Source organism: Leopardus geoffroyi, chromosome E3 (assembly GCF_018350155.1).
Source record: "Leopardus geoffroyi isolate Oge1 chromosome E3, O.geoffroyi_Oge1_pat1.0, whole genome shotgun sequence".
In the NCBI taxonomy this organism is placed as follows: Eukaryota; Metazoa; Chordata; class Mammalia; order Carnivora; family Felidae; genus Leopardus; species Leopardus geoffroyi.
Genome location: NC_059340.1, coordinates 19,448,449 through 19,473,512, shown reverse-complemented (window position 1 = coordinate 19,473,512; position 25,064 = coordinate 19,448,449). Strand labels below are relative to the sequence as shown.

Here is a 25,064-nt window from a genome sequence, read left to right as displayed (position 1 = left end):
CTCCCGGGGTCTAGGGAGGAGGAGGAGAGGTAACGAAAAAAGCGTTTGGGAAATCTCGGGAGGGCAGGCCCTGAACCCTACCTCTTGTGGGGACAGCAGCAGGACTCCAAAGCGAGGTTCGTGAAGTCCAAATGCAGATGGAAAGAATGCTTCCCAGAGTGCCTTGGTTCCCAGCAGGCATGAGAGCAGTGGGATATCCTGATCGCGGAGCTTTGACGGTGGTCGAGAAGAGGCCAAAGGAGCTGCACAGACAGAAACGAGGTGGCCTGTGTAAGCTGATGGTCGGGGGTAGATAGCTCATGGACAGAGGAGTTCAGGACAGACACGGCCCACCATCGCTAGACGCCTCAAAAGCCACCCAGGAATTAGACACATTCACACAGGAAGGTACGCATGCCATCTTGGTTTGCAATAAAAATCAGAGCGAACTATGTCAAAAGTGAAGAAGGCGACTCGTGCACCCTTGAGTACGTGGGCTGAAGTGACGGTCTGCGACAGACATGGCTGGTTGCCTCCCCCCCGGCACCCATTCTCCCGTTGTTCCTTAGGAGTAAACCCTTACTTCGAGCTGAACACATTTCCCAGACTCCCCCGCAGCAAGGTGAGACGTGTGACCGCGTGGTGGCCAGAAAGATGTCCGCAACACTGCTCTGGGGGACTGACACGAAGTCTCCTTAAAAGGAAGGGACCCACGTTTTGTCCCTTCTTCCTTGTCGCTGGCCGCAATGGGCAGCTCCAGCAGCCATCTTGGTGCAAGAGGTGACCTTGAAAACAGAAGGTGGGAGGGGCGCCTGGGTGGCGCAGTCGGTTAAGCGTCCGGCTTCAGCCAGGTCACGATCTCGCGGTCCGGGAGTTCGAGCCCCGCGTCGGGCTCTGGGGCTGATGGCTCAGAGCCTGGAGCCTGTTTCCGATTCTGTGTCTCCCCCTCTCTCTCTGCCCCTCCCCCGTTCATGCTCTGTCTCTCTCTGTCCCAAAAATAAAATAAACGTTAAAAAAAAAAAAAAATTTAAGAAAACAGAAGGTGGGAGAGGAAGTGCAGCCTGGGTCTCTGTGACCTGGCCTGACCGGGAGACGCACTCTGTCAGTCCGCTCTGGAGGCTGCAACAAAGTGTCGTAGGCTGTGCGGCTTAAAGGCCAGAAATATGTTTTGCCACAAATCTGGAGGCTGGAAGTCCAAGAGTAGGGTATCAGGAGGCCTCCCTCCTCGGCACTCAGACGGCCGTCTTCTTCCTGTCCTCACGTGGTCTTCCCCCTGTGCGTCTCTGTGTCCCAATCTCCTCTTCTTCTAAGGACACCGATCCTATTGGCTTAGGGTCCACCCCAGTGACCTCAGTTTACCTCCATCCCCACTTTAAAAGACCCCATCTCCAGACACAGTCACACTCAGAGGTGCGGGGGTCAGGACTTCAACACATGCACTGTGGGAGGGGGACACCACTCCGCTCATCCTCCCCTTTGCTCGCAGGAGCCGGCCCTAGCTTGTGATGCAGCTCTGTGTCAATCCCGCTTCTGCCCTTTCTGTGACTCAGTTTCCTCTTTTGTGAGGCAAGGGGCTTAACAGGCTGATGGCCACTGTTCAGGTTGCTTCTCGAGAGCTCCCTCTGGGGCTGCTTCTCAGCTAAATTTAGGGCCCATCTGTCCCCATCGTGGGCTTGGTGTGGCTGGAGAAGGGTGTGGGCAGACTGAAAAAGTTTTGGCTGCAGGCCCACAGCCTCCCTCCGGGCTTCCCTCTCTCTCCCTCCAGGAGGCCAGGACTGGCTCAGGCCCTCCACTGACCACTGACTGTCCTCCCACAGCGCACTTGAAGAATTGAGGACAAGGCCCGTTCGTGCAGCCCATATCTGTGTCCAGTCGGTCCTGGGTCTCAAAGAAAAGGTGAGGGTTACATCTGACAAAGGTCAGTGCTAGGTGCCTTTCATGGTTAGCTTGAGAACCCTCCTTTTACAGAGGGAGAAACTGAGGCAAATTCCTACCCTTATACTTGGACCTTGAATCCCACCCTCCCCCACCTTCTTCTTCTTCTTTTTTTTTTTTTATGTTTATTTACTTATTTTGAGACGGGGAGAGAGAGAATTCCAAGCAGTGGGAGGTGGGGCTCAATCCCACAACAGTGACCTGTCCGAAGTCAAGAGTCGACCCCCGACCAATGGAACCATCCAGGTGTTGCCTTCTCCTACCTTCTTGAAAACTTCTCGCTTCTATATTTTCAACCCCTTTCAACTGGATCTGCGCCCTTAATTTTTTATTTTATTATTATTATTATTATTTTTATTTTTATCCCATTAACTTTTATTTTTTTTTAATTTTTTTTTTCAACGTTTATTTATTTTTGGGACAGAGAGAGACAGGGCATGAACGGGGGAGGGGCAGAGAGAGAGGGAGACACAGAATCGGAAACAGGCTCCAGGCTCTGAGCCATCAGGAGCCATCAGCCCAGAGCCTGACACGGGGCTCGAACTCACGGACCGTGAGATCGTGATCTGGCTGAAGTCGGACGCTTAACCGACTGCGCCACCCAGGCGCCCCCGGAATCACAGGTCTTGATAAAACTTATTACAAAGCTACAGTAAGCAAAATAGTGTGATACTAGCATAAAGAAAGTAAAGATAGTAGATAGATAGATAGATATGTATATCTTCATGGAATACAATTGAGATTCCAGAAATAAACCTGTGTACCGTTAATTTTCAACAAGGATATCAAGCCACTTCAATGGAAAAATAAGTCTTTTTATTATTTTATTTAATGTTTATTTTTTTTTTTTAATTTTTTTTTTCAACGTTTATTTATTTTTGGGACAGAGAGAGACAAAGCATGAACGGGGGAGGGGCAGAGAGAGAGGGAGACACAGAATCGGAAACAGGCTCCAGGCTCTGAGCCATCGGCCCAGAGCCCGATGCGGGGCTCGAACTCACGGACCGCGAGATCGGGACCTGGCTGAAGTCGGACGCTTAACCGACTGCGCCACCCAGGCGCCCCATCCCATTAACTTTTAAAAGGGTTAGGTAAGGGGCACCTGGGCGGCTCAATCAGTGGAATGTCTGACTTCAGTCCAGGTCATGATCTCGAGGCATGTGAGTTCGCTGCTGTCAGCACAGAGACCTCTTCAAATCCTCTGTCCCCCTCCCTCTCTCCCCTCCCCCGCTCATGCTCTCTTTCTATCAAAAATAAACATTTAAAGAAATAAAATAAAACTTAAAAAAAAAGAGTAGACAATTCACCAGTTGTTTTTTTTTTTTAATTTTTAATGTTTATTTACCTTTGAGATAGACACAGCGTGAACGGGGGAGGGGCAGAGAGAGAGGGAGACACAGAGTCCGAAGCAGGCTCCAGGCTCTGAACTGTCAGCACAGAGCCCAATGCGGGGCTTGAACCCACAAACCATGAGATCATGAGCTGAGCTGAAACCAAGAATCAGACGCTGGACTGGCTGGGCCACCCAGGTGCCCCACTTCATTTTTTTTATAGCAGCAAAATATTCCATTTATGTATGTACCATAGTTTATTTAATCTGTGCCCTATTGGGCTATTTCCAGTCTCGTGAGAAAAAGAAAAGCACCAATGATCATCCAGCCCTCCCCCTGCACACACACACATTTTCGACCCTGCCAAGTAGCTCTAGAGCGTAAATTCCCAGAAGTGAGACTGCCAAGTCAAGGATAAATGCATCAGTAATTTTGACAGATAATGACAAACTGTCAATCACAAGAATTGTACAAATTTGGAACCCCCCAGAAATGTACATAAGCGCCTCCCGAGAGTCAAAAGGAAAACGACAAGCTGGGGGAAAATAGTTGTCACTCAAATTGCCAATGAAGGGTTCTTCTGGCACACCTGGGTAGCTCGGTGGGTTAAGTGTCTGACCGTTGATTTCCGCTCAGGTCATGATCTCACAGTCATGAGATCGAGCCCTGCATTGGGCTCTGTGCTGACAGCACAGAGCCTGCTTGGGATTTTCTGTCACTCCCTGTCTCTCTCCCTCTCTGCCCCTGCCCTGCTCGTGTGCTCGCTCTCAAAATAAATAAATAAACTTAAAAAACAAACAAACAAAGAACAAATGAAGGGCTCTTCTGCCTAATACGTGCAACTCTTAAAATCAACAACAAAAAGACCAATGACCCAATAGAAAAATGGATTACAAACATAAAAAAGAGAGTCTCTAAAGAAAAATTACCTCAAACCTATGAAGAGATGCCAAGTTCACTCATAATAAGGGAGATACACATCAAAACCACACCAAGAGGCTATTTCTCACCTATTAAAGAATGGCCAAAAGAAATCCAAAAGTTTGATGCTTTATCATTATTGATACATTTTCCAAACGTTCTCCCTTGTTCTCTCCAGGCACTATACTATTTCTCTTCTCTTCTCCACAAGCAAACTTCTAGAAACAACTATCTAATGTCACTGCCTCCATTTGCACGCCTACCCAAAACACTACCAAGGCAAGAGTTCCCAACGGGGGTGTGATTTTGCCCTCCAGGGGACACCAGGCTACGTTGGAAGCAATTTTGGTTGTCACAGCTTGGGGGTGGGGTGCTAACAACATCTAGTGCGTAAAGGCCAGGGATGCTGCTGAACGCCCTCCAAGGCACGTGATAGCCCCCACAACGCAGAATTATCCAGCCCAAATGTCAAGAGTGCCAACGTTGAGATAACCAGCATTAAGATTACCCCTGGCATTCAATCCAGTGGACTTTTTCTAAGTCCTCATGTATCTTGACCCCTCATAGCATTCAGAGTGTTGACTGAGCCTCCCTCCCTCTTTTTTGAAAAGCTGACTTCTGTGATGCTGGCTTCTTCCCCTCCTCCATTCCCTTCACAGGCTCATGCCCCGTATGTGGCGATCTGATTTTGGGATTCCTCAAGACCGAGGCCGGGACCCTCTGTTGCCCTCACTCCACACTGTCCCCAGTGGACGTCTCACACACACACCCTTGGCTTTAATCTCTCTCTGTCCAAACCTCGCCTTGGAGCTTCAGTTTTGTACCTCTGACTTCCTGCTCCACAACTCCGACCAGATGCTTCCAAGGTCCCTGGTGCCCGTCAGGCCAGGTTTGCCCTCTTGGTCCCCCATTCCACCCTCAGTGACTGAGTCTAGACATGCAAGCATCCATCTAGATATTCGAGCCAGAAGCAGGACATCATCCTCAGGGCCTTCCTCTTCATCAAGCCTCACCAAGTCCTGAGATTTGCCCTCGAAATATCTCTCTAGTTCGTTCACTTCCCACCAGTCTGTTCCAGACCACCACTGGAACCCTGGACCACTGCATCACCTGTGTGGGCCCTTTACCACCACCCTGCCCCCCACGTTGGCCTCCACTTGCTGTTAGGATCAAATCAAAACCTTTAACCTGCGGGCGTGGCCTGGTACCCGCCAGCCTTGTCTCACAATAGAAGGGGGGGGATCCCTGCCCCAGAAGATGTTACAAGAGACTTTCCAGGAACTGAGTGGCCAGCTCTGTGGCTACCTGGAGCAACACTGTTCCAGACAAAGGACCAGGAAGTGCAAAGACCCTTGAGGAAAAAGACAAGTTGAATATCTTTCCCCACATATTTGCTGGCTATTTGTATTTCTTTTTTTCGGAACTGTCAGTTCCTGGTCTCTGCTGTTTGCCCTGTTGGGTTCGTGGGGCCCTCTCTTTCTGATTTGTAAGAGCTAATTTTGTGTTAAGGATATCAGTCTTTATCCGTCATTGTTTTCATCTTTATTGAGGCATAATTGACAAAATTGTAAGATATTTAAAGTACATGGATTACTAACTAGCTTTAAAAATAGTTGGCCATTTGTGTTTATTTTGTTGGCAGTAGCTTTTGCCAACATTTTGCCAAAAAATGTTAACATTTCTTTAGGGGCACCTGGGTGGCTCAGTCGGTTGAGCAACCGACTTTGGCTCAGGTCACGATCTCACAGTTTGTGAGTTCGGGCCCTGCGTCGGGCTCTGTGCCGACAGCTCGGAGCCGGGAGCCTGCTTCCGATTCTGTGTCTCCCTCTCTCTCCGCCCCTCCCCCACTCATGCCCTGTCTCTCTCTGTCTCAGAAATAAACATTAAAAAAATTTTTTAAAGAAATTTCAACATTTTTTACAGTCAAATTTGTAATTTCTGAACTTGTTTTCCGACCAGCAGGACATTTTCCCATTGGGATTATTTTTTTAATTCACTCCTGTTTTCTCCTAATTCATTTATAGTTTTATTTTTAAGTTGGAAACTTTTCCTCTATCTAGTGTTTCCTATGATTTAAAGAGTTGGGGCGCCTGGGTGGCGCAGTCGGTTGAGCGTCCGACTTCAGCCAGGTCACGATCTCGCGGTCCGTGAGTTCGAGCCCCGCGTCGGGCTCTGGGCTGATGGCTCAGAGCCTGGAGCCTGTTTCCCTCTCTCTCTGCCCCTCCCCCGTTCATGCTCTGTCTCTCTCTGTCCCAAAAATAAATAAACGTTGAAAAAAAAAAAAAAAAGCGGTATCCGGTAAGTGACGATCTGGATATACGTCTTTCTCAAAGAAAAGAGTAGCCTATCTTTCCCTCACTAATTTGCAATGCCCTCATGCCAGATATTAAGCTCAAACCTACCTCTTTACACTCCTCTGCAATGCAGAGGACAGGGCTCTGCAAACCATTTATCTTCTGGGTTAGCACTCTGCATAGACTCTACCCTTAGGGGATGCTAGAGATAGATTTTGAGGCTAGAGCATGAGGAGAACCTTCCTGAACCTGCTGCTAGGACTCTGGGGCCATGGTGATGCTAAGGGGTGGCTTGAGGGGCTTTAGCCCTCCCACCACTTCATCAGACCCCCCCCCCAAGTCATCCCAAATCACCATTTTCTAAGTTCAATGGCACCCCTGCCCTCCATCGCTGCCTCAAAACAAACTCCTCTTCCTCTCCCAATCAGATTGCCTTCCCAAAACTGTCCGCAGAGAAATGCTAGAACTCATCTTACTCGGGTTCAGGAGGATAGATCAACAAGGCCTGAAAGGGCTGCTGTCCCAGACCTAAGACCTGCCTCACCGAGATCTCCACACAGCTCGCCCAGCCCGTGAAACTTGTCTTTGCAAAGCTCAGTCCACCTCGGTGTACTGGCTGAGAGATAGCGTTCCCAGCCCCTCACTCCCTGGTTCCTCCTCCCAGCCACATATGACTCCCGAGGAAGGACTGAGGTCTCAAGGCAAAGGCCCCTGGTGCCCGGGATTGACCCCACGTGGCTGGGAACCCCAGCCCCTCTCTGAGACCATTGGGCTTCTTCGGCAGGGGAGGGGCTCTATTGTGTACGACTCCCAAAGGGTGGACTTAAGGCTCATGGGTAGGAGGCACCCTTCCCACTACCAGCAGCCATCTCGAGAAGGAGTGAGTTCCCATCCCTGATCTTTTTGCCTGGAGCGTGTTCCCTCCAGCAATAACATGACTCACCACTCATCTCCTTGAGGTCTCTGTCACTCAAGTGTCACTTTATCAGTGAGGCCATCTATGACTGCCTTATCTAAAATTGCAAACCACCCACTCCAACCCTCTTCCTTGTTTCACTTCCTTAGCCCTCACCATCCTGGGTTCTATGAATTGATCTCGCTTATTATCTGTCTCCCACCACTAGGCTATAATCTTCACACAGGCAGGGAATTTTATATTTTGTTCGCTACTGAATCCCTCGGGTCTAAAGCGGTGCCTGGCGCATAATAGATGCTCAACAAATAGCCATGGAACAAATCCCTCCCAACCACCTTTCGAGAAAGTATTGTTTTTAATCCCCATTTCACAGAAACTGAGACACGTGAGGATAAAATAACTGACCTTCACAGCAGCTCTGGGTTTCTAGTCCCAGGCACGCTATGCCCAGGGCCTGTGCCCTTATCTCTACGCCATAGTGACGTCCCAAAAAGCTTTATTACAGCATTGCCTGAAACAGAGGAAACCTGGAAAGAGCCTAATTTCCCATCAGTAGGGGAACAGCTAAGTAAGTTACAATAGTAGGCACCCTGTAATAGCCTATAAAACCAACCTATAAACGAAGTAAGCAAATCTATATGCACTTGCCTGGAACCATCTCCAAGAAACTGTTGAGGAAAAAAAATGGCAAGACCCAAATTCGTGCAATGCATGTGCATAAAAAATAAACAGGATAATCATATGCACAGTCGGTGGATATGCAGAGAAAAATTCTGAATGTACCCTGTAGAAATGATGGACAAGGAAAAAGGGGAGCTTGGGGGTCTCTAGTAGGAGGAGGACTTTGCATTCCATTTTGTATTGTTGGGATTTTATTTCTTTTTTTAAGTTCATTTATTTATTTTGAGAGAGAGAACAAGCGGGAGAGGGGCAGAGGGAGAGAGAGAAAATCACAAGCAGACTCTGCACGAACCATAAGATCATGATCCAGAGCCAGACGATTAACCAGCTGAGCCACCCAGGCACCCCTGTATTGTTGGGATTTAAAATAATGAGCACGATTTACTTTTTTTTCAGCATCGTAGATCTTCCACGTTCTTGAAAACTCAAAAAAAAAAAAAAAAGCTGCAGGCTTATATAAAAAGTTAGCAGTCCCCTACCCCCTACCCCTCTGTACTGCAGATCTTTTCCTAAAGGCAACAAATTCAATTCTTTGACTCTTCCTTCTGTTTGCTATTCTCTTTCTAAGTCTGGGTTTCTCAAACTTCAAGGAGCATGCGAATCACCTGGGATCTTGTTAAAATACAGGTTCTGACTCAGCGGGTCTGGGGTGGGTTCCAAGATTTTGCATTTCTAGCAAGTTTCCAGGTGATGCTGATGCTGCTGGTCCGTGGATCACTCTTTAAATGGCAAGATTCTAAATACCATGCTAACACACCTATTTTTTTATTATTTTTTTTTGTTTTTTTATCTTACTTCCTAATATAGACAATGAACATTTAGTTCTCCTCTACCCTCACTCCAGCCTCTCCCACACACATGCATCCTGTCCTCATCCTCCCAATGTAGTTATATGACGTTTTGGTTAAAATAATTGTTTAGTATTTATACTATTATGCCTTGGTCGATAATATGCACACCTCAGCCACATAGTATACTATGATTACATTTCCCTTATTGTCAACTTTTTGTTTTCACTGGAGTTAATAATTGCTTTATGTTTTCATTTCACCTTCATTAATGCACTCTCAAACTCTCCTGACAAAACTAAAAACTCTTTTTTATAGATTCAAACGCACGATATACTTTAAATCTTGGAACCTCTGTCCTCTGGGTCCAATATAGATCGGCTATTCCATATATTTCCTCAACTAAAAAGACCAAGAAACGGACGGGCACACAGTTTGTGGCAGGAAGCAGGGAACAGTGTTCAGTTCCTTGGCTATAAATTAGGGCTTCATGACTACTAATCGTATCCTAACCTCCCTTATTCCTTTTAGTAATACTCTGCCCTAGTTTTTAGCTATGCATATTGTTGTGCTAATGGAGCCTGAACTTCCCAGTCTCCTTTCATGCTGGTGGGCTAAATACTTGCTGAGAATATGAGTAGAAGTGAGGAATGCCTCTTCTGCATCACTCCATCTTCCCTCCCTCTTGAGGACTAAAATGTGAATACGGTGCTCATAAGCCAGCTTCAGCCCAGAGGACCACCTACCTCTGCGCTGTTACCTGAAGAGAAATAAATATCCACCTCGTGATAAACTGGGACCCGACCTGGATTGACACAAAACGTTTCCCTGGTGATGTAATTCACATGCTCCTTCTGGAAAGACACTGGCATTTTCAACAGAATGCTTAAACAACATTCACATAAACTTTAATTCAAGTAAGACCTTTTCTGGGAAGCGAGGTTCCCATCCACTCAGCTGTCAGCCAGTGGTGCTAATGATCCAGAATCAGACATTCTATTTTTCTTGTGTTACACAATGAGTATCTAACCATTCTTTTCCCTAGAATGGGGAAAGGACTCTTTGAACCAAGTTGGTTATAAGCCCCTTACCTCGTGGCAAACTTGAAGTACAACTTTGGCATTTGCTCCTAATTGACTTATCAGAAGACTTTTTTGAGCTGCTGTAATGTGGGCCCTCTTTGTTACAGTGGCTTAGTGTACCCTAAGAGAGAGAGAGAAAAGGGCCATCTTCTACCCACCCCCACTGGGCATAGAATCCCCCTTGGGTGGGGCCCTTTCCTCTTTGGGCCCCCACAAGCGCTGCCCAGCGCATGGCCTGGCCAGAGTATGCACCCAGTGACTACTGAATTCGAAATCGAAATCAGGGCTAGCTGGGCCCATATTTGCTTCTTCACCAGACCATGAGGCTCATCCAAGTGATGAGTTCAGATCTTGAATGAAGGACTTTGAAAAACACCAGCCATACTCAGTATGCCAAAGGGGAAGGTGTTTTGCCCAAGCTTCAGAGAGCCCTGGGAGAGAGAGAGAGAGAGAGAGAGAGCCGGCCCAGGAGATGGAACTTAAGTGACCAGTTACTGTTGCCAGGCATTTTATACACTCTGACTCATATAATTCTCCCAAGAGCCTGCAAGGTGGGTATTTGGAGTAAACCTCAGCAGCTTTTGCCTGCCTGCCATCCACGGGGGTAAAAACAAATAGAGAAATGAATAAAAGCCAGGAGAGGCTCCGCATGGACCAAGAACAACGATGTGTCACGAACCGAAGAGATGGGCCCATTGTGCCTTCTGCACCCCTGAGTCCTAAGTGGGAAATAAGGGGCTGTCGGGGAAGGTCCTCTGGGGCTTGGCTGGGGCCTGGGTGGACGGGATGGGTAAGGCCCGGCAGTCACCCTTCTCCACGTCCTGGTCCCCGGGTTCCAGAGGGCCATGGCACTAAGCTAGGAACCCAGCAGACAGGCCCTGCTGAGGATTCAAGTGTTTCCAATCAGCCAGGCATGGGTCCTGGGTCCCCCGGGGAAGGCCTGGGTTCCCTTTTTTTGGAGGCTCATTGTGTTCTGGAAACATGAAGACGTGCCAAAAACAACCTTACGGAGACCGAGGGGTATCTTAAACGTTCACCCTTGCCTAATCAACGCTTTTAACACACACACAAATACAGGGCAAAACAGTTGTTCCGCTCACAAGGTAATTACAGGATTCATAAAGGATATTGACTCAGGGCATCCCATGGGATGCTGTGGGGAGGATGTGGTCTGAGCTGGGACAGTAAGACATGCTCGTAATGTCCCACGAATGTTCCTGGGCCTCAGTCCTGTCAGGGAAATTGTCATGCCTGAATACAGAACTGCACGTAGAAATCATATCAGAAGTCTCTTCGGGGTGGCGGGGGGGAAGAAACGTCTTCAAGAATGCAAGGCCTGGACAAGCATCCCTCCATGCCTGAGGCAGGTCTGTGAGCCTGGCCTGAGCCCAGGAGGATGACCGGGGCTGACCCTGAGGCCAGGACAGGGGAAGGCGCCCCCAGACTACAAACACAGGGGCCCAGGGCTGCAGGCCTGACTCTGGCACCCACAAGCTGGTGAGGCTGCCTCTGCTGACGTCCTTCTGGCCCATAGGTCTGGAATACGGGTCATCCCTTTTGCAGCGAATGGTTGACTTAAGGGCGCAGACCCTCCGAGATGCTTGGGGCAGAGTTTGGAGCTGCCTGGTCCCTAATCTTTCCTCCCCAGGCCGGAATCAGAAGAGGGTAGGGAGGGAAAGGTGGGGTCTCAGGCCCCTGAAAACTTGGTCTGACCCTCCAACCCCACCCCCCAGCCCAAGGGCCAGGCCCAGTCACCCAAACAGGAGACAGAGCTTCACAGCCACCGAGAATTAAAACCTATTGATTTTCCCCATTAGCTAGAGAACGCCATCCGAGTGCATTAAAACCAGGCAAAGCACCAGCATCGTGAATAATTAACGTCCACAAATGACAACCCGTGGGGCCCAGGGGAGGGGGGAAGGGGCACCTAGAGGCTTGGGACACCCTGACCCCTTCTGACTCCCACCCCGGGGAGCCATAGCCTGGCCTAGTCTGCCTTCCCCTCCTCCTCCTCCGCCTTCTCCCAGAATCTTCACTCTTCCTCCTGCCTCCTCTCATTTCCTGTCTTCCCTTCAAGGAAAGACCAAGTCTCCATGGCAAGCAACCCAGGCAAACACTGAGCACTGAGGTGAGAGTCAAGGAGCCCAGTTCTGCTGTGTGTCACTGGGTGACCCCAGGGGAGTCTGCCTGTTTCTAGGCTCATTCCCTTCTCTGCGGAGTGTCAGGGTTGGCTGACTTCTAGTTAAGTCTATAGGTCTACGGTCCCCCACAGGGACAGTGACTGGCCCAAAACATACAACAGGACTGTAGCAGAGCCCATACTAGAACCTGGGGCCTCTAGGCCATCCCCCCAGCCCAGCCTAAGAGGCAGCTTTGGGCAAATTAGAAATAAGTCACCCTCTATGGATAGACCAGTTCCAAAAAGACACCCCTCTAGGTGGACTGATGTTAAGAAGGCACCCTTCAAGGGCGCCTAGGTGGCTCAGTGAGTTAAGTCAGCTTCTAGCTATTGATTCCGGCTCAGGTCATGATCTCCCAGTTCGTGGGTTCGAGCCCCACGTCGGGCTCTGCACTGACCGTGCAGAGCCTGCTTGGGATTCTCTCTCTCTCCCTCTCTCTCTCTCTCTCTGCCCATCCCCTGCTTTATGCGCTCGCTCAACTCTCTCTCTCCCTGTCTCTCAAGAATAAATAAAGTTAAAAAAATTAAAAACTAGAAGGCACTCTTCAGGCTGACCAATTAGCAAAAGGTGACCTCCCCCCACCCCCATCCTCACACACACACACACACACACACACACACACACACACCGTGCTGTCACGGGGCTAAAGAGACAAAGCTTGGCGGAGCAAGATAGGGCTGGATATCAGCCCCCACTCACCATCTGCCAGGATGCCCTGTGCAGTGTGCACAGCCTAAACAACGATGTGTGGGGGCTGTGTCCCCAGCCCCCACCTTTTCTTAGCCAAGAAAGTACAGCTCTGTCCTTCCAGCCAGTGGAATTCAGTTCAACAAATATAGATGTTTCCTTCCAGGCTTCTTCGCCCCCGTCCACCTCCTCAGCCCCTCAGCTGACCCAGGTTCCTGCTCCCCCCCTCTCCCCACCATCCTCCACCCCCAGAGATCCAGGAGAGGAAGCCCTGCAATGAATACCCGCTACATCTCTGACCGCCTCGCACTGGCACCATGCCCCCTTACCTATCCTTTGCTCCCTCTGCTCCTGAGGCCCCCGGAAAAACTCTGCGCACTCCTTAAGACCCAGCCCCCAGATAGTTCCTGCCTCTGGACACTTGTACCTGCTGACCCCTCTCCCTGGGTGGTCTCCCTCCAGATCTCTGGCTGCTGCCTCTTCCTCCTGCTGGTCACAGCCCCAGGCTCCAATGTCACCTCCCCTGGAGGTCTTCCCTGAACACCCTACCAAACCAAGTCCCCGTCTTCAGCGTCTCCCACACCTCCCTGTTGTATTTTCTCATAGCCCGGTTCACGCTCCAAATTTATTTCTCCTTTGTTTCCTGATGTTGCCGGGGCCGCTGTGAATGGTTCCGTGGGTTGTAAGTTGCCGAGAAGGTGAGTGGGGCTGAAACCCAGCCTGTGATGGATACCGCACACTGGTGCTAGATGGCTGCCCCTGCCTCGTTCTAATCCACACACCGGCTCCACGTAGATGGGCTGTGGCCCACTGGCCTCCGGCCGGCATATGCAAGCCCCCCCCGCCCCCAGGGCAGGAACAGTGTCTGCCTTCTTCACTGCTGGGTCCCCAGCACCCAGCACAGTGCCTGGCACACAGATGCTTGAAACATTTTTCAAGCAAGCGAATTCGACCCAGATTCCCCTACTCCCACCCTATTCCCATGCTCCTCCGTAGGACATACGAGTGCAGGGAAGCGGTCTCTGGGTCCCGTGGGAGCTGCATGCGGTTCAACTGGGGGGCCTCCCCGCCCCGCCCCCCAAGCCAGTGAGAGAACCGGACCCAAAGTCAGAGATGGTGGCTGTTCAGGGAATGGGGCGGGAGGACCCAGTGGCTTGAGGGGTGGATGTGTGAGCGGAGGAGTCCCGGAGATACTCCCTTCAGCTCAGAGCCCTGTCCATCGCAGGGGTGCTGTCGGAGCCCCCAGTCCCCCCCCCCCCCGGCTCCCCGGAGGAGGGGCGTATGGACGGTGCAGGTGGCCCAGGCACGCTGACCGAGATCCCAATGGCCCCGTGCTGCACCGAGACTCGTGGGCAGGAGGTGGTGGCATCTGAGAGGGTCCTGCCGAGAAGCGAGCCAGGCTCAGGTGGGGGCGGAACTGAGGCGCCGCCTTTTCTTCTGTTCCACCCCCCCCCCCCACGCCTGCCCCGCCCCGGCGGCCTCCCCAGCTCTGGCAGGGAAGGAGTTAACCTCCAGGCTTCTCAGCGTGAATGTGGAGCTATTAATACCCACAGCCAAGCGGTCTGCCAGAGCAGCCACTGGAGTCGGAGGGAGCAGGGAGCAGGCAGCGGAGGGAGGCGAGCTCCGGGCAGAAGCCAGAGCCAGAGCCAGGACTCCGAGGGCCAGAACTTTTCTTGGGGCCGGCGTGGGTGCCGTGCCAGCCTGACGCGGGCCTCACCCCCCCTTGGAGCCTCAGGTCCCGATCCTCTGTCCTGGAGGCCACCCACGCCACCCACCCCAGGAGGGAAGAACAAACTTTCTCAGGGAAGCCACCTCTGCTGCCGTCTGGACAGGGAGGAGCAGACGTCTGGACAGACAGATGAACAGACGGACAGGGCGTCCGCCAGCCTGCCCTCCCGGTCCCGGCTCTGACAGGCGGCAGCACAGCGGGCGGCCGGGGGGCCCAGGGCTCCGCGAGGGGCAGCGAGGGGCCCTGCCGGACCTTTGTCTCCCAGCAAGCCACCTCTGAGCCCAGGCTCCGGCCGGAAGCCACTTGGCCGGGCCCAGCCCTGCGGGGCAGGACGGGCGTTCCCATCGGACGGAGCCACAGGCTCTCCCACCCACCGAGGCGACGGGTAACCTGAGCGAAAAGGCACAGGTGGCAGGTGGGCAGGCGCAGGGCCCCGAGGCCAACCGGCTGCTGACCCTGGAGCGCTCTGGCTCGGGCACCCCTGCCCAGGCCGGGGACGATGCTGCCGAGGCCACCAGCAGCCACCCCTGCCCCGTCCTGGAGCTGCCGCCAGCCTGGCCCCTGGGCTGTGGGACCGAGGATGTCCCAGCCTTTTGCTTCGTGTGCTTCCACAAGGAGGAGGAGGAGGAGCTTCTGGAAGAGGTCCCACTGCAGAGGTCAGTGCTGGGGCGGGGGGCGGGGGTGGGGGGCGGGGACAGGGCGAGGGCGAGGGGCTCGGCCCCCCAGGGCCCCGCAGACCTGCTCTGGACTCTCTGTCTGTCCACTGCCTACCACCCTCTGTCACCTCCCTGAGCCAGACAGGTCCTCACCTGGTTCTCACCACAGCTTCCGCCCTGGCTCTCCCGCTCTGGCCCCGCAGTGACTTTCCTGTCCTCTCCCGCTGCGGGCCTGACCCCCTGCTCAGAGCCCTCCGTGGCTCCCCACTCCCACAGGATGAAGTCAGCGTTTGGCGGGGCGTTCAAGGCCTGTGTGATTGGGCCGACCGCACCCACCTCATTGTGCTCTGCTCCCCTAGAGTCACCCCCCCCCCCAGGGAAAACTGCCCAGGCTTCCGTTTCCTGGGCTCCCCACCGTCCAGGCCCAGCGGCAATGCCTCCTCCTCCAGGAAGCCCTCCAGGAAGCCCTCCAGGAAGCCCCTGCCCCACCCTGAGCTGAGAGCCACCTTTCCTCCCTGCAACGCACTGACACCTGATAATGTTCAGTCTTTGTTGAATTACTAAGTGAAGATGTCTGCGTGTGTGTGTATATATATATATATATACATATATGCTTGAGTGTGTGTGTGCGGAAAAGGGAGAGCGCGGCGAAGGGGTGAGAACGAAGGTTGGTGTGGCTGTGTGACTGGGCATTTGGGGGCGTGTGTGTGATTGTGCATGTGCATACATGTTTGCGGGAGTGGGTGCAAGGATGTACCTGTAGGAAAAGGGTTGTGCGCTATGCCCCGGTGAGGGTTCCTGCCCCAAGGGCCATTGTCCCTTTTGCCAGCTCTCCCCGCCCCCACCTGCAGGGAAACCCGGGCTCCAGCCAAGTGCATTACCCAAGCTGTGACCACAGACTCCGGGAATGGATGGAGAGTCTGCAGGGGACACAGGGGTCACCTCTGCTCCGGCCCAGCCCGCCCACGCCTCCATCGCTGCCTGAGTCAGCACTACCCTGGGTGGGGAGAAGGGCGGGCTGAGGGTCGACCCAGGTGCCCCTTCCGGGCCCCTTTCAGGAGGGCGAGGGTGGGGGCTCCTGCAGCCTGGACCAGGTTCCTCCCTGAATTTCTCTGTTGGACCCTAGTCTATAATTTTCCTTCTGTGGCCTCTGTCTCCTCATCTGTGGAATGGGAGATACTCCCTGCTATGGCTGTCAGTCCATCATTCAGCCCCAGTCCTGGCGGGGTCACAGCCTGCTAGGGGAGACAGACACGCAAACAGATCAGCTTGGCAGAATGATGGGCGCCCTGCTGAGGGTGGGTGTACTGGGCTCAGGGAGTCAGAAGGGAAGGGGGACCACTTCTGCCTGCAGGGGCCCCAGGAGACCCTGGGGTCCTCCCCCGGGTGCCGAGTGACGTTGAGGAGAGGGCATCACAGGCAGTGGGAACGGGAGGAGCGCAGTCATCCGAGAAAGAAGGGGGATCGGGGAGAGGAGGCTGGCCGGGTCCAGGGGGCCAGATCACAAGGGGCCTTGACTGCTGAGCCCAGGACTTAATCCGTAGGTGGTGGAGTGAACAATGGGGAGGGCCCAAGCTGGAGACTCAGTGCGACCCTAGGTGAGTCCCACAGCAATGGACTTCAGAGAGAAGCGTTATCTTCTTGGTGGGGGCTCAGAATGCTTGTCGAACGAATGATGATATGAGGACGTAGGGTACCAGAGTCCTCGGAGTGGGTGGTTAAAAAACACACACTCCCGGGCCCCGCCCTGGAGACTTGGCGACCTCGGGTCTGAGAGGGGACCGGTGTGGTGTTGTGGCCAGGGCCCAGGGGAGCAACTTGAGCAAACCACTCTTTGGGAAACTCTAGAATGAGATAAACCAGGCCTCACAGACAGGCACCAGTGAGATCCTGCTGTCCCTTCCTCCTCCCATCTCCCGCCTCCAAATGTCAGCACCCTCCAACGCGGGGGACTCCCCTCTGTCTCCTGCCCTGGGGATACAGCGTTTGCAGAAGCCAGTCTCCTTGCCAGCTGGTGGATGCTGGCCCTTTAAGGCCCGGAGAGGGGACACCGCCAGGCTGGGCAGACAGTGACCACAGGTGCCAGGTGGTGAAGCTAAAAATACTGAGTGATGTGGACACCCAGGCTGCGGGCTGGAGTGAGTGGGAGGAAGGCTCTGGAATATTTCTCTCCTACTGTAGGAGGGGCAGTGGGCAGTGAGGTTTGGTGGGGTCACCTTAGGAGCTTAGAGAAGGTGTCCCCCCTACCCCCCTGCCCCTCTCACCCCTCCTCCAGCCCCCTGGAAGTCACCAGGATTCACTCCCAATAGCCACAGCCATACTTAGCAGCCCTGGGTCCTGCTGATTCTCCTCCCCGCTTCTCTGTAACCCTCCTTGGGCCTCTGTAAAATTAAAGTTGGATTTTCTCAGGCGTTGTCAGCAAGAGCCTCAAAGCCACCTCCATGGGACGCTTTGATGTATTAATTAAGGTGAGGCTAGCCGTTGTAACAAGCAAGCCTGGAAATCGCAGAAACAGGCAGAGCCCAGCTCCTGCCTATGCAAAGCTCCAGAGGGGTCGGGGTGTCGTGGAGACCGTGCTCCCCTAGTCTTTCGGGGACCCGGGCTTCTCCCACCTTGTGACTCACTCGGCTGTCACGCAGGCCTTCAGCACCCACCGCCGGATCCCCTGCAACCACTGGCAGACAGAGAAGAAAGAGAACAGGAATCACATGTGAGGTTTCCTGAGCCAAAGCCGGAAGTGGCCTATTTTGCCTCGGCCCGCGCTTATTGGCCCGAACAGCTAATTGCAACAAAACAAAACCAAACAAAACCAAACCCCTGGGATATGTAGCCCAGCTGTGACAACCTCACAGGGCTGTGGAAATGAAAAATTTGAAATATGTCGAAGCACCTGGCGTATAACAGGTGCGCGGTGTGTCTGTGGGGGCGATCATTCATTCATTCATTCATTCCACAAATTCCACTAGACATCAGAAGGTGAAGATACCATCTGTGTGGCCGTCCTGCTTGTATCCAATGGGGGAGCCAAAGAAGACATGATTAAACAGACACACAACTATGATCCAAACCCACTGTTAAGGAAATGACCAGAGGGATGGGGGGGGAGACACCCCCTTTGCATAAGGTGAACAGGGGAGGTAGGGACATTTCATCTGAGAGCTAAAGAATGAGAGGTAGCCGGGCAGAGTGGGGGTAGGAGCATCCCAGGCCCGGAGAACAGACGCGCAAAGGCCCAGGGGCAGACCAGAGGTGGGGACATATCAGGTCAGCGTGGCTCAAGCGGAGTAAATGGGCGGGGGGGTGGGGGGGTGGGGAGGTGACATGAGGTGAGGAACGGGCTAAATGACACAGGCGTGGGCGGTGGTAAGGGAATGGATTTTATCCTGGACAGGATTGGGACACCTCCAGAGGCTTTTAAGTGGAGGACGGCATATCATCCGATTGACATTTTAAACGATCTCTCAAGAAGCTCTGGAGAGAATCAATGGCAGCTGGGCCAGAGTGGACGCGGGGTACCAGTGGGCAGGTCACGGTGATGACGGAGGGGCCGTGGCGGCGGCCTGGGCCAAGGCGGGCCTTGGAGATGGGGAAGCAGACGGCTTCTAGATATATTCGGGAGACAGGATTTGCTGGTGGGGAAAGCAAGAAAGGGATGTGGGACGAACCTGAGGTTTTGGGGTTGGAGAAATGCATGGGAATGATGGGAAGACCCAAGGGAGGGGAGGTGTGGTGAGACTTCTGCCACAGGTGTTTTCAATTTGAGAAGCACGTGAGCTGCCCAAGGGACGATGTCAAGTGAGGGCTTGATTCCGGAAGTCTGGGGCTCGAAGGAGGAGACTCTTGGCTGGTGACAGACCGTCAGAGACATCAGCAGAAAGGTGGCATTAGTAGCCGTGTGGTGCGGTCCCCGTGGCCAAGAGAAGAGCATCTCAAGGAGGAGAATGGGCAACTCATCTCAAAAATGCCAAACGGTCAAGGAAAACGAGAATGAGCATTCAGCAACACGGAGGTCGAAAGTGACTTCGCTAAGAACGTTTCACGAAGGGGTGGAGACAAAAGCTGGCGGGAGCGGAGACACCCGGGTAAGACGGCAGATTGAAGACGCACACCCCGTGTTCTCCGAAACCCCACTGAAAGGAAGCGAGTGGATTCTTCGAAGTGCACCTATTAGTCCCGGGTTTGCTGCCATAACGAATCGCCACGAACTTGGTTGTTTAAGACCAAACACATCTACTATCTCATCCTGTATGTCAGAAGCCCAGCACACGTCTCGCTGGGCTAAAATCGAGGTGTTGACAAGGCTGTCCCAGGGAGCTCTTTCTGGAAGAACTTCCTGAAAGTTCGAGGGGAGAGAATCCATCTCCCAGTCTTTTCCGAGGTGCCCTGGACTCCCTGGCTTGTGGCCCCCTCCCTCCCACGAGCCGCTAGCATCTCTGTGGTCCCGTCTTCTCTTTCTCCGATCACGGCCGGGAAAGAAAGCTTTTCTGCTTCTCCTGCTTCATGTGATTAGGTTGGGCTCACCTGAATAATCCAGGATCCTCCCTTCGTGCCAAGGTCCTTAACCTTAATCACATCTTGTAAAAGCCCCTTTTGGCCAGGTAAGGTAACATACTCACAGGGTCTGGGGATTAGGACACAGACATTGGGGCGGAGGAGCATTATTCTGCCCACGACAGTACCAATCAGCAAAAACGGATACATTGGAAAGGAGACCACAGCAACAGAATTCTGAGTCTGGAAGGCAGATGAGCCTGTGATAACTGATTTAGCACCCTCATGACCGTGCACCGGAAGCGAGCCCCACTCTGGGAGTGAGAAAGGCAAGAATCTCCCCAGCCAACCCCACAAACCCCCCAAAGCCTCCAGCGTTAGTGGGCTAAGTGCCCTCCGGAAATGGGAGTAGAGCTAGGGCCCGAGACAGGAGGATTGGTGTACGAAGGGCCTTGATTCTCAGATTTCCTTCTCCCACTTAGCACAGCCCGGCGGCCGCCCCTCCCCCTCCCTGACAAAGGCTGGAGGTTTATTCTCCAGAGAGGATAAAACACAGGGTCTCTGAACGGGAGGCCACAGCATGATGAGGGGGCAGTTCTGCCCCCAACTAGAAGGATTTTTTGAAGTCCACCTCCTGACTGTAGGAAGCCCCGCCCCCTACCCACCATCACCCCCCAGGCTCCTTCCTGCTCTGGATTCCCATGACTGCGAGGTCAGGACTCACCTTTCCAGGTAGGACATGCCAAAGTTCATTCCCTCAGTCTCTGGATACATTAATGATGAGAATTTTGTTAGTGTTGTTATTTCGTTTCCTGTTCGTTCTCAGTTTCTTCTCCCTGCATAGTCTTTGTTTTCTCCAAGTTGCTTTCTTTCTCTTTGTATTAGTTCTCTCCTTTATCTTAGAGTCTAAAGGGCCAAGAATAGAATACTTTGTAGGTTGGCATCAGGGATCTCCCCGTGAAACAGCCCAACCGGAATTCTCTAGATTGAACCCCCAAGTCCGCCAGCCCCACCCCCCGTACAGGGATACTCATCGGATTGCTTTTATAAATTGTATTTTTATATTCTGTAATCAAGACATAGTTAGGGTGGAATGTAAAAGTCCTAAGTGGTCAACGAGTTGGGTTTTTCGTATGTTTATCTATCTTTGAGAGAGAGAGAGAGCACGCGCGCGCGTGCGTGCACAAGTGGGGGAGGGGCAGAGAGAGGGAGACACAGAATCCGAAGCAGATTCCTGGCTCTGTGTTGACAGAGCCTGACGTGGGCTCAAACTCACCAACCGGGAGATCATGACCTGAGCCGAAGTTGGATGCTCAACCGACTGAACCGCCCAGGCGTCCCGATGAGTTTTTTTTAATGTTTATTTTATTTTTGAGAGTGAGAGAGACAGAATGCAAGCAGGGGAGGGGCAGAGAGACAGGGAGACACAGAATCCGAAGCAGGCTCCATGCTCTGAGCTGTCAGCACAAAGCCCGACGCAGGGCTCGAACCCATGACCCACAAGATGGTGACCTGTGCTGAAGTTGGACCCTTAACCAACTGAACCACCCAGGTGCCTCTCAGTGAGTTTTGACAAATGTATACACCTGTGTAACCCACACCTCAACTGAGATTTAGAACATTGCCATGTAAGGTAACACCTTTGCAAGTTTCGTCATGCCCCAATCCATTCCTGCCCCAACACACACACAGAGGCAGCCACTATTCTATTGGCTCTTTTTAAATCTTTTAAGTATGAGCAGGTAACCACAGACCGTCAACATTGGAGAAAAACCTGTAATATAAGATAGCAGAGCAAAAACAAACAGAAAAACAGAATTTGGAGGAAACAGAGTACACAAGGGACAGAAAGCCTAAAAACAAAATGATTATGATTATGTTTGGAAATTTAGGAAAATACATTGCAACTATGAAACAAAAACTAGATGCTATCTTGAAAGGAAAAAAACACTCTGAGAATGAACAAGACAAATAAAAAAAAAGTACCTAGAAACTAAGAATATCGTACAGGAATGGAAAACATATTTGAAAGAGTTAGAACAGGGGTCAGCAAATTATGGCCTGCAGGCCAAATCCAGCCTGTCACCTGTTTTTTGAATAAAGTTTTATTGGCGGGGTGCCTGGGTGGCTCAGTAGGTTGAGTATCTGACTCTTAATTTTGACTCAGGTCATGATCCCAAGGTTGTGAGATCAAGCCCAGCGTCAAGCTCCAAGTAGGGCTCAGTGCTGGGTGTAGAGCCTGCTTAAGATTCTGTCTCTCTCTCCCTCTGCCCCTCCTCCACCTGTGTGCGTGCACACACAGTCTCTCGAAAGAAAGAAAGAAAGAAAGAAAGAAAGAAAGAAAGAAAGAAAGAAGAAAGAAAGAAAGGAAGGAAGGAAGTTTTAGTGGAACATAGCCACACTCATTTATTTACTATGTCCTGTGGCTGCTTTCACACAAGCAGAGTTGAGTAGTTGCAACAGAGACCATGTGGCCCACAAGCCTCAAGTATTTCCCACTGGGCCCTGAATGAAAAATTTGCTGACCACTGGATGAGAAGATAAAGTTAAAGAAATTTTTCAAAAAGTAGAGCAAACGGGTAAAGATACATGTGTAGGTTTGGATCCTCCAGTCCCAGACATCGCGACACAGAGTTAGGAATGCAAGAAGTGTCCGATGGCTCATGCCCATGAAAATTAAGGAAGAGAAAGCAGGATGAAGTAGGGCGAATCTTCAAACCGTGCTGTAGATCTGACACCTGTGAATTGAATGCGAGATGGAAACAGATCTAAGCAGAGAGCACCTGACCTGGATGCAGACCCAAACAAACTCTTGGCCAACCCAGGAGGGGCTCCCAAAACAAAGACTGTCCATCCGAGGGACCCCTCAGATGGCAGAAATGGCCAGACCTTGGTGTCTGCTGAGCTCAGTCGCCGGCTAAGGCTGCCCAAGAAGACCTTGGTCTTAGCTCAGAGGCTGTGACCGATCTCAAAGGTCCTGTGGTTGGAGGCTGTCAGCCACCTGCATTCCTCACAGCTGAGTGACAAGTTCTTCTGGAAGGGAGAACCCACCAGGGCACCTCTGGGGCTGCCACTGTGTGAAAAATAGGAAAAAAGGAGTAAGAAAATAAGAGGACCAGTGCAAGAATCTCACACCTGAATAAGAGAGTCCCAGAAAGAGAAGACAGGAAATAATGAAATATTTCCAATATTTCTCAGAATGGAAAGACCTGAATTTCCAGGTAGAAAGTGTCCACTGTGTCCAATCACAGGATAAAAACAGACCCACACGAAGGCTAGTCACCAGTAAATTTTAAAATACAGGAACAAGAAAAATATTCTACAAGATACTACAAAGGGTCCAGAATTGAAATCACGTCAGACTTCTCAACAGCCATTTGGAAAATCAGAAGACGGTGGAGCTGTTTTCAAAAGTATGAAAGAAAATGATTGTCAGCCTGGAATTCTATACCTAGCCAAACTGTCCATAAAGTGAGAGTAGGAAAAAGATTATTTCAGATTTACAAGGGCCCCAAAATTTTGAAGGTAAAGGGAATCTCCCAGATGATGGTGAAGGGAAATGAAAAGACAGGCATTTCACATTGAAATAACTCAGAAGAGAGACACCTGGCTGGCTCAGTTGGTAGAGCACACAACTCTTGATCTCAGGATTGTGAGTTCAAGCTCCATATTGGGCATGGAGCCTCCTTCAAAAAAAAATTTTTTTTTATGTGTATTTATTGAGAGACAGACAGAGACAGAGCAGGAGCAGAGGAGGGGCAGAGAGAGAGGGAGACAAAGGATCTGAAGCAGGCTGCAGCTCTGAGCTGTCAGCACAAAGCCCAACGCGGGGCTTAAACTCACTAACTGCAAGATCATGACCTGAGCCAAAGTCAGATGCTCAACCAACTGAGGGGCATGGAGCCTACCTAAAAAAAAATTGTGAAATAAGACAAAAGGTTCTAGAAAATATTTCTTTAAGGAGATGAAATTGATAGAATGCCTAAGTATTTGAACTCGTGAGAAATTTACACAAGTAGGAGAGAATGTGGATCAAATTAGACATAAACACATAGGAAAAAAAACTTTTGTGCAGAAAAGAGAAAGAATCTTGAAATTTAAAACTTCTACTCTGTGAAAGACACTGTTAAGAGGGTGAAAAGACAAGCCATAGAATGGGGGGGAAATTGCAAAAATAATTGATCTGATAAAGAACTATTTATCTAGGGGCTTCTAGGTGACTCAGTTGGTTAAGCATCCGACTCTTGATTTTGGCTCAGGCCATAATCTCATTGGGATCTTCATGGGATCGAGCCCCACATTGGGCTCCGTGCTGACAGCATGGAGCCTGCTTGGGATTCTCTCTCTCCCTCTCTCTCTCTCTCTCTCTCTCTCTCTGCTCCTCCCCTGCTTGCACTCACACTCTTTCTCTCTCTCAAAAATAAATAAACATTTAAAAAAAAGAAATGCAGAACTATTTATCTGATAAAAGACTATTATCCAAAGTATACAGAGATTTCTTAAAAAAAAAACAATAAGAAAACGAACAGCCCAATTTTAAAATGAGCAAAAGATTGGAATACACACCTCACCAAAGACGATATACAGATGGCAAATAAGCGTATAAAAGATACTCATCATCATATGTCCTTAGGGAATAGCAGATTAAGACATCAGTGAGATACTATATTACACACTTATTAGAACGGCTAAAATCCAAAACACTGATAATACCAAATGCTGGTGAGGATGTGAGACCAATAGCAACTCTCATTCTTTGCTGCCAGGAATGTAACATGGTACAGCCACTTTGGAAGACAGACCAACAGTGTCTTACAGAGTCTTAGTATATGATCCAGCAATAGCATTTCTTGGGATTTACCCAAATGAGTTGAAAACTTATGTCCGCACAAAAACTTGCACATGAATGTTTATGGCAGATTTATTTATAATTGCCAAAAACTTGGAAGCAACCAAAATGTCCTTCAACAGAGGAGTGGATAAACTGTGGCGCATTCATACAATGGAATATTATTCATCCATAAAAAGAAATTAACTATCAGGCCATGAAAAGACATGGAATAACCATAAATGCATATTGCTAAGAAGTCAGTCCGGAAGGGGTATGTAATCTACGATTCCAGCTACACGACGTTCTGAAGAAGCCAAAAGTGCAGAGGCAGTAAAAAGATCAGTGGTTGCCAGGGGCGTGTGGGGAGGGAGCAGGGGAATGAACAGGTGAAGCATGGGCTTTTTAGGGCAATGAAATTATTCTGTATGATTCTGCAAGGGTGGGTCCATGACACCAAAAACCATAGAACGTACAGCACAGAGTGAGCCCTCAGGTCAACTGTGGACTTTATAACATTATTTTATTTACGTTATTTGAGAGAGAGAGAGAGAGAGAGAGGGTGC

General features: G+C 51.0%; 2 protein-coding genes across 2 annotated transcripts in view; one reads left to right on the top strand and one right to left on the bottom strand.

Moving 5' to 3' along the window:
* Positions 1-13,901: 13,901 nt before the first annotated feature.
* On the bottom strand, positions 13,902-16,264 carry LOC123589684. The gene is made up of 2 exons (XM_045462110.1): positions 15,333-16,264; positions 13,902-14,174 (listed from the first exon to the last, which is right to left on the bottom strand). Exons 1-2 carry the CDS (start codon positions 16,152-16,154, stop codon positions 13,902-13,904), a joined length of 1,095 nt encoding a protein of 364 aa, XP_045318066.1. The 5' UTR covers positions 16,155-16,264.
* The window catches only part of SBK1 (SH3 domain binding kinase 1), a 50,360-nt gene continuing 39,650 nt past the window's right edge, over positions 14,355-25,064 (top strand). The window contains exon 1 of the mRNA XM_045459945.1: positions 14,355-15,179. The gene's annotated coding sequence lies outside the window, so the exon portion shown is untranslated. The remainder of the gene's footprint in view (positions 15,180-25,064) is intronic.